The 9,208-nt window shown below is 60.8% G+C and overlaps 1 protein-coding gene across 3 annotated transcripts in view; it reads right to left on the bottom strand.

The window, feature by feature from the left end:
- Nucleotides 1–8,276, bottom strand: part of GSE1 (Gse1 coiled-coil protein) — a 498,642-nt gene extending 490,366 nt beyond the window's left edge. For all 3 annotated transcript variants that reach the window (XM_032284598.1, XM_032284599.1, XM_032284600.1), the window contains exon 1: nt 6,761–8,276. In XM_032284598.1, coding sequence (XP_032140489.1) covers nt 6,761–8,173 — 1,413 coding nt within the window. In that variant the 5' untranslated portion in view covers nt 8,174–8,276. The remainder of the gene's footprint in view (nt 1–6,760) is intronic.
- Between the last annotated feature and the right edge of the window lie 932 nt (nt 8,277–9,208).

Genomic DNA, 9,208 nt, shown 5'->3' with positions numbered 1-9,208 from the left:
AGTAAAGACAGGCTGGGCACACTGGGCACTCAGTAAAGACAGGCTGGGCACACTGGGCACTCAGTAAAGACAGGCTGGAACTTGCAAAAGCATCTGTTTCCTGCAGCCTTCAAGGATAAATCCCAGACTCCCCAGCTGTGCCCACAATGCCCTCCATCAGCAGTTCTCATCCTTGTCCTTGAACCTTCTAGAAGCTTTAAAATACCAGGGCCCAGGACCACTCCTCAGAGATTCTGATTTAACAGGCAGGGGCAGGGCTCTGTGGTTGCTGTTTTTTAATTCAGATTGATTGGCGTTGATTCAAGTGTGCTTCCAGGGATTCCCAACACAAACAGGAACACTGGTACTGCCCATCCCTTGGGCCCATCCCCTCTTCCCACTCCATGCAGAATGAACGGCTGCGCTCCAGCAAATCAACCGTCAACACCCAGGCCTCAACACCTGTTCCTCTGCCAGGAGCACATGGCCCCTACTCAGACTTGGCTGAATCCTTTTCAGCCTTCAGGGCTCAGCTTAAATGTCACCTCCTCCAGGAAGCCTTCCCTGCACACGCCTGTTTCTCACCCTGCCACAGGTTCTCAGCAGACCCCATCCTGACCTCAGCACAGCACTCAATGCCCTGCACAGCCCTAGCTGGACCTCTTTACCGGCTCCTCAACCTCTCATCATCCCCCAGCACTTCGAGGTCAGGGGATGCCTGATTCACAGCAGGTGCCCAGAGCGCCTGGTGCTCCCACAGTGCCCGGCCCAGGGTAGGCACAAATTGTTCAGCTAGTGGGTGGAGCATGCATATGTTTCTCCGGGGCAGCCATAGATGAGGGTAGGGCTCACACAGGGATGGGAGGCAGGACTGCAGTTCGTCCCTGGCCCCGTACTGCCGGGGTACAGCGTTGTCTGAAAGTGATGATCTGTGATTCTTCCTGACCCTCACATGTTATCCTCCAAGGGATAGAACCCCAAGGCGTTTTGGGGCCCTAGCATCATATACTAAATTTAAAACCAGACCCCACGACAAAGTCATGCTCCTGTTACCAGCTCCACAGCAGACTCCCACCAATAGATCACAAGACATTTCCCAGAATCCAGACGCAGCCTTAGAACCCTTCTTAACACTGCGTGAGACAGAGGAATGAGACACCATGTATACTATGCAAATTGCCTGTGACCTCTGAAGAACCGTCCTGTCGTTCTGACAGATGGGGAAACTGAGTGGAGGTCGCCCAGTGAGGAGGCCTCCTTCTACAAGTGACCCCAACAATGTCCTACCTGGGGCTTTGTGAAGACAGCAGGCAAGTCCTGCAATGCGATTCTCCAGGGACAGACGCGTCACCCCTCTTCCGTGTGCCCACTAGAACAGGGACCTGAGGGGGAAGAGGGCCCTGAATTCTGGACACAGGGTCTTCCCAGGCAAGAGAACGTGCCGAGCAGTGACACATCTTCCAAAGACACTCACAGCAGAGTTAATGTCACAAGGGTGAGATCCTGAGACTGCAGACCCTGGCTCCTCCAGCTGCACCTCGCCCCTCCCGCTTCCGGGGAGGCTGAGCTGTGAAGACCTTCGCCTTCACTTCCTCATTCCCCGGTTGTCTCCAACTGCCTCTGGGTTTAGGAGGGGCACGTCTGGAAAGCTCACTCCTCCGACTTAGAAGGGCCTGGCTCCTTTCCAGCTGCTGCCAAGGAGAGGGTGCCTGTACCAGCCCCAGCCAGGCTGCCTCCTCTGGCACCTTCCAGAAGGTCCCCCCTTCCAATCAGTCCTGACCAGGTGTTGCAAGAGCCTACGCCTGGGGAGGAGGGGCAGCCAGGCTCCCGAGGAGCAGGGAACCGCGTGGGCGCAGATAGCCAGGAAGCATGGGAAACACATGTGCACGTGGCCCTGATGAGCGGGCGACGACAGACGCTCTCTGCAGACCTCAGATGTCCCTGCAGAGAAGAAAGGTGGCTGCAGCAGCAACACCTGTTCTGGGCTCGGAAGCCACCCTCGGGGGGCCTGGCCGGGACGTCCCCACAGTGAGAGGCTGGAGAATGATTAGGTAAACAGCTGCATGCGCCATTAACCAGAATGCTCTCCGGACACAGTTCTGGAAGCAGGAAGGGCGGCCCGCCCGCCAACTGGCTTGCAGGGAGAGCCAATCCATCATGCGGCAGATCCATCCTTGATGCGAGCTCTCCCAGCAACAGAAGGAAGGTGCCGGCTAAGACCTCAACAGATGGGCCACGCTGGGGTGGCAAAGGCACAGGGCGCCACTGCTCAGTGAGGAAAAACTCAGGGGTGCGGCCAAGGCAGCCCCGTGGGGGCATCTCAGGGCCTCCGCTCCACGAAAGCTAACTCCTGCCCCTGAGATGTTCTAGAGGCTGGGGGGGGGGGGGTGGGCACACAGGGGATATTAAGAGCCACCGCCCCACCTCCAGGGCATGGCCACCTCCACAACTGGAGACCCACAGGGGACAGAGACAGGATTTAGGGAGGTGAAGGTGTGAGGATCACTTGAGACCAGCCATGGCCACAAAGTCTCTACGAAACATCAAAAAATTAGCCAGGGATGACGCAGCACACCCATGGTCCCAGCTACTCAGAAGCCTGGGGTGGGAGGATTGCTGGAGCCCAGGACGTGGAGGCTGCAGCGAGCAGATGCCGCACCGCTGCACTCCAGCCTGGGCAACAGAGAGACTCTCTCAAAACAAGACAAAGAAACCAACAAACAGCAAGGCCAGGCCAGGCCAGGCAGGGGCTGGAGCAGACTCAAGGGCTGGACTCAGGCCCAATGCTGCTCCTGGGGTTACTAGCTGAGTGACCCTGGACAAGCTGCTTAACCTCTCTGGACTTATTTCCTGATCTAGGCAAAGGGGACAGTGGCACCTCCTGAAAGTGGGCTGTGGCGAGGCTTCAGTGAGTGTAAATACAAGGGAGGTGTGCACGCCTCCTGGAGTGCACGCTTAGAGCACTTCACAAAGGCATCGCCCGTACCATCAAGTCCCCAAATGCCACCCCCAGCATCCTGGCCAGCCCTATTTCTAGCTCCGAAGGGAGGGGCAACCGTTCCCCACCCCAGCAGAAAGGCAGAGGCAGCACTTCAGGGAGGGAAAGGGGGGGCCGATACATCTGCACCCCACTGCAAGCCCGGCGCTCCCACCCAGGCTGGCTCTCCAGGTTCCACGACAAACTTCCAGAGGGAAGAACTTCTCAGATGCAGCCACTGAGGCTGAGGCAGGGCCAATCTTACCCAGCATCACACAGCCAACTCCCAGCAGCATGAAGATTCAAACCAGGCCTGTCTTAAGGCAACCCCGGGGTCTTTCCAGGGTTTCCTGCTTCGGGCAGCGGTGCCCAGCCAGAAAAGCAGGATTCAGCCCTCCCCTGCCTATCCCAGACACAGCCCTGGCGAAGCAGGAGGCACGAGGCAGATGCCTGCAGAGTGCATTGCTCTGTGGGGTGCTGGGGCCCCGCCGGAGGGAAAAGGGCAAGTCCTATCCATGGCAGAGGGGACAGGGGACACCCTTCTCCTCTTCTTTCTTTTTTATTTTCTTCTCTTTATCTTTTTCATGTTTCCTCTTGTAGTGTTTTAGGGCTGACTCACGAATGAATGAGCACATCACAGGGGACAACGGAGGAGTCACAGGAAGCAGCACAGATCATGGTTCTGGGACATGCCATGTCCCCCACTGAGTGGCTTCCCCACAGCACTGCCCTACTCACCCCACCCAAATTCTCAAACCACCTCCCCCCAAAAACAGATAGGAAGACGCCCATGAGGATCAAGATCTCAGGGCTGGCATTAGGGCACCAGCTTGGGGACAACCCCTCCACCCTCTCACTTTCCCCAGTGGCCTTGCAGGTTTCTCCCTGACAGCCCCTGCCCAGAGCCCCAGCTCATTCCCAGCTCCTGCAAGTGCCACCTTTGCGGCCCATGCCCACCCTGGCACTGGCTCCCAATTTTAATCTGTTCTGCTTCTTCCCAGCACTTAGCTCTGCTGGAAATGGCTCCTCCCCTCCACTCCCCGTGTGTGTCCCCCTCCCCCATGACACTGGCGGCTCTGAGCTTGCCACCAGATCCCCAGCATCTGGAACCACGCCTGGCTCAGAGTCCGTGCTCCATAAATATTTGTTGAATGAATGGGAAGGAGGGGGAGGAGGACGGAAGGCCAGAAAGCTGCGTTTCCGGCATTCTCCCGGCTGTCAGTCGTGCCTCCCTGGGAGCTGGGAGCTGAGGCTTCTCCTTTCCCTTCATCCAGGGGAGCCTGAGACCTGCAGAGCTGCCCACTCTGCGGGCAGACCTACCCGGCGGCCTCGCCACCCACCTGGATTGCTGGCACCACTGGGCCCTAAGCGGATCTCTTCCCTGTCCGTTCCACTTTCTTTCAAGAAACTGTTATTGCTCCCCTGAGCCTTCAGCTTCAAATCCAACCTCCTATTCCTGATTTCAAGGCCTGGAGTTCACTCCAACCCTGCTTCCTCTCATCCCTGGCAGGCACCTTCTCCCCAAGGAGGCTGAGCAGCTCACCCCGCTTCTGGGCCCGCTTGCCTGCCCCATTCCAACAAATCCTACCTCCTTTCTGAGGCTTGAAGCAAGGGAGTCAGTGGAAGAGGGCCTAGGAGCAGAAGCAGGTTCAAACCCCACCTCAGCAACCCACTGGCTGTGTGCCGTCTGACTGCTCAGGGTCTTGGTGGACTCACTATAAAATGAGATGAGAAGGCCTCGAGGGCCATATAAGGGGCGACTAGGTAACAGAGCAGGCGTCCATACGCATGAAACCTTGTTAAACCCACGCTGACCCCTTCTGGGCAGACACCGGCCTGCGTTCCTGTCCACTCCCCCCTCCCAGCTGCCTGGGAAACTGTGGCTTTTTGCTTCCTGGAGTTCTTATCGGTCAAGGCCAATGGGCAGCACCCCATCAACTCCTGACATGTGAGCAAATCCACACGAGAAAATGCATCCGAATTTGGACGTTCTGTACAAAACCCTGTGTTTGAGCCCTTGCCGAGAGTTCCGACTGCCCTGTGACACACCACTGCCATATGTAAAATTGGTCCCTAGCCTGCAAGCCAGCATCTTGCACACAGAACCAACTACATCCAAGAATTTGCTCCTATGCATCAAGGCGGGGGGCGTGAGGGTCCCACTACGGGACAAGCACCTGACCGTGTGTGGGACTTAAATTTCCCCCAGTCCATTTAACTCCCACCATGTCCCTACAAGGCAGCCAGGATGTTTCCATTTCTCAACCAACGAAACTGACATTCCACCAGGACAGGAAACGAACTCACAGGTGCTTAACTAGCAAGAGAAAGGGCGGAATTTTGAAGCCCGCCTCAGATACCTGCTGGGTGAGTGTCGTCTGACCTCCCTGAGTCTCGGTGGACTCATCTGTAAATGAGATGAGAAGGCTTTGCAGCGCCACAGTAAGGAGCAAACGAACTGGGGCCAGTCTTGCTCCTAAACTTGGTCTCTTCTGCCAGTTTCCGCCTTTTCAGGAACTGCAGCCCTTCTGCTTCCCCTTGGCTGCGCCGCTACATGCCGCAGAGGAGAGCTGCAGCATCGTGACGGGAGACAGTGCACTCGCGCAATTAAAGTGAGAGGCCATCCCACCAAAGCCACAGAGACAGCTTGAAAGTCCAGAGCTGTCATCGGTAGAAACGGAGATCTGAGCAGAGTGTGAAGGCGGGGGCTGTGTACTGGGGGAGGATGGGCCAGGTGTAGCAGAGCCCACTTGCCAGATGCAGCCACTGTGAGTGAACATGTCCCCCGGGTATCCCACCTACGTGCCCCCACACATGCAGGTGGAAGGCAGGATCAGGAAGCTTTCAAGGGGTGGAATGACCCTTTTGAACAGGACAGCGCCAACTTTCCCATCCATAAGTCCCTCTGCCCGCCCTTGGCCAGCAGCTGCCGCTACAGGCATTTGATTAAAGCAAGCAGCACTGACTTCCTTTGGCAGAAATGACGACCCATGCCCCAGTAGCCAGGTTGGCGACCGCCACTCACAGACGCCTACATCTACCTCCCCAGACGCACCGGGGGCAGTTCCTGCTTGGGCCCTTGCAAAGCCAGATCCCAAATTAACCGAGCCCCGCCTGGTTCCTCGCCGGCGGGCAGCGGGAAGGCAGGCGCCTTATAAACAGAGAGAACACCAGGCCTCCCGTCAGCCTCCTGCACAGCTGACTTGCAGAGAAGAAAGACACTCTCCCCGCTGGATGAAGTCTGTTTAGGCCACTGTCCCTCGAATTCCACACCCCCATGTCTGGAACCCTGTTTCCCTCAGCCGTAAAGCAAGCAGAGTCTCAAAGTAACAGTGTGAATTTGGGTGGAAAACTCTGGAAAAGCTGCACGGGAGCTAGAATGGAGAGACACTTCCACCTCTGATGTGTTTCAAACCGGGTGAGCACAGACCTCTCTGTGACCTGCACGGCTGGACTAATTACCAATGTTATCAGGCGGATGACAGACATGCCCCGAACTTCCTCTGTGTGACAGATCCCACTGCACACACACCCAAGTTCAGGCCCGTGCCTGCTGTTCTCAGCAGTGCCCTATTCTTCCCAAAGACCACTCCTGACCGGCACTGCTCTGACCGCTGACCCATGCCTCCAAGGTCAGCCAAGCCAACGTACCCACCAAGTACCAGCCCAGTGACTCAGGGAGGGTACCCCCCCAGAACACGCCGCACAGAACCAGTGAAAACTCCTCCTTCCGAGTTTTTCTGAGGAACAGAAAACATCTCTCCCTTCTCTGCATGGATTTTGGAGATTAAAACTGCTGCTTACCTTCGTTGCTGCTGCCACCGGGGAGCTCCAGCTCATGGGCCCCTGGCGGGTGAGCCCTTGGCCCGCACACACCAGGGTCCCACACTCCACGCAAGCGCCGATGATGAGCTGCTGTCCATCATCCACCAGCAGGCTGTGGCTTGCTCGAAGGGTGTATAGGAACAAGGGCAGCCGAGCCACCCGCACAGACTTCAGCCCCAAACACCGTTTCTTCTCCTGCTGGCAAAAGAAGCACACGAATGTCTCCACGTGGTACTGCCGGGACCAGGCGCTGACAGCGTGATGGGCACTGCGGGCCTCGTGCTGCAGCCACTGGGCCAGCAGGTCATGGTAGCAGAGCACACAGGTGGCCACCAGCCCGGTGGAGTCCACAGGCCTGGCACGAGGGGCGGGTGGATACACGGTGAGGAAGGGGAAGAACGGCTCCTTCTCGCCCAAGCGGCTGGCGGGGTTCACGTTGAGCTGGAACTCCTTCCCGGGGCCCAGCTCAGCCCCACAGATGTAGCAGATGGACACAGAGCCGCCCTGGGCTGATGCGGGCAGCTCAGAGAGGGCAGGGTCGGAGGCGGAGAAGGCCTGGTGGTACCTGCCCAGGAAGCCCTGCACAGAGGTGATGAGCTCCTCCCTCTGGCAGGCCCGGTACAGAGCCCAGACGTCCTCCAGGACGCTGAAACACTTGGGGCAGCTGCGGACCTCGCAGCGCTTGTTGGGGCCCTGGGCGTTGGGTGGGCAGGGCAGGAGGCTGAGGAAAGGGAAATGCATGGCGCTCCTAGCGTTGCCGTTGAGGATCCTGGAGGGCACCGCCCGGGCATCCGGGGTACAGTCCTCCCCGCAGAGGTAGCAGGCCTCTCGCAGGGCCCCAGGGGGCAGGCCCTCTTCCCTGGGGAGTCTCCTGCCCTTGGAGGCCATGCCGGGGGCGTGGCTGTCCAGGGGCACCACGTAGAGTCGCTGCAGGACTGGCACGTTGGCCAGCTCGAAGCTCTGCCACTGCTGCGTGAGGGAAGAGAAGCAGCTGGCGCACACGAGGGTGCTGCCGCCCTCGCTGATGGGCTGTGCCCCCGGGGGCGGGCTGTGCAGCCACAGGAAGGGGAAGAACGGGGCCTGCGCCAGCTTCTCCTGCTTCTGCACGTGGACCTGGTGGTGCGAGGCCGGGGACAGTGGAGACCCGCAGATGTAGCAGCAAAGGCCCTCTGGCAGTGCCACCCGGCTGTCTGGGAGGGCCCGGGGGCCGCGGCCACTGTTCTCCTTCTCTTTGGGGTTGCAGGAGCCTGGGAAAGGCGACTCCTTGTGATCCTCTTCCCCGCTGGTGATGTTGATGTCACTGTCCTCGGACGTGCAGAAGCCCCGAAGGGTGTCCCCCAGAGGCCTGCTCTCCAGGGGCTTGGTGGCCCTGCCGGAGGGGGGCCCTTTCATACCATCTGCAGGGGGCTCTTGGACAGGAGGGCCCTGCCAAGGATCCTGAATGCCCCTCAGGACGCTGGCCCGGGCCTCGGGAACCCAGTGCCTCCCAACCCCCTTCCGCCGGCGCCTAACCCCGGCCTTGGGCTCCCCATCCGCGTGGACCTTCGTAGGGAGCCCCTCCTCCTCCGCGCGCCCCTGCACCGGGGCCTCTGCGCCCGGTCCCGGAGGGGGTCCCGGAGCCGGCCTCCACTCCTGGCCGCGCCCCCCGCGAGGCCCTGGCCCCGGGGGGCCCCGCGGCGCCGGCGCCCTGTCCTGGGGGGGGGCTGGAGGCGTCGCGAGCGGGCGGGTCGGACTCGGAAAGGGGGTCGGTGTCCGACAGCTCCGACAGGTCGGAGTCTCGCGTCCCCTCGGCTGCCCCGCGGAGCCGGGGGCCGTCACCGTCGTCGTCGTCGTCACCCGCGGCGCTGCCCAGCGCGTAGGCGACGTTCCACTCGCGGGGGGCCCCGGCGCCACCGCGGCGGCCGCCCGCGCCCGCGTCGCACTGGTGGGGCCGCTTGAGCCAGTACATGCGCTTGTCCACGGGCGTGCGGGCGCGCTCGAAGGCGGCCCACTGCTCGCCCAGGAAGCAGCGGCACACGGCACACACCAGCACGCAGCCGTCCGCCGGGGACAGCTCGCGCGCGCCGGGCGCCGGCTCCTGCTGCTGCAGGAACGGGAAGAAGGGCTGCGCCGGGGCCCCCGCGCCCGCCGCCGGCTGCTTCACCTGCAGCTTCAGCTCCTTGCCGCGCCCGATGCCGCCGCCGCAGATGAAGCAGGAGAGTGGCGCGCCGCCCGCCGCCCGCTCGCCCACGGCTGCCATGAGCCGCTGCTTGCGGGAGACCGGGGCCGGCCGCCCGCTCATGGCCGCGCCGCGCCGCCCGCCCGGGCCCCCGCGCGCCCCGGGCCGCCCTCAGCGCCCGCCCGCACCGCCGCCGCCGCGCCCAACTTGGAGCATGTGTGCGCGCCGCAAAGTTTGGCGGCGGGCGGCCGGCGCGGGCGCGGGTGCAC

Source organism: Sapajus apella, unplaced genomic scaffold (assembly GCF_009761245.1).
Source record: "Sapajus apella isolate SASKATOON/1434 unplaced genomic scaffold, GSC_monkey_1.0 scaffold15, whole genome shotgun sequence".
NCBI classification, from domain to species: domain Eukaryota; kingdom Metazoa; phylum Chordata; class Mammalia; order Primates; family Cebidae; genus Sapajus; species Sapajus apella.
This window is presented reverse-complemented; position numbering and strand designations above follow the sequence as displayed.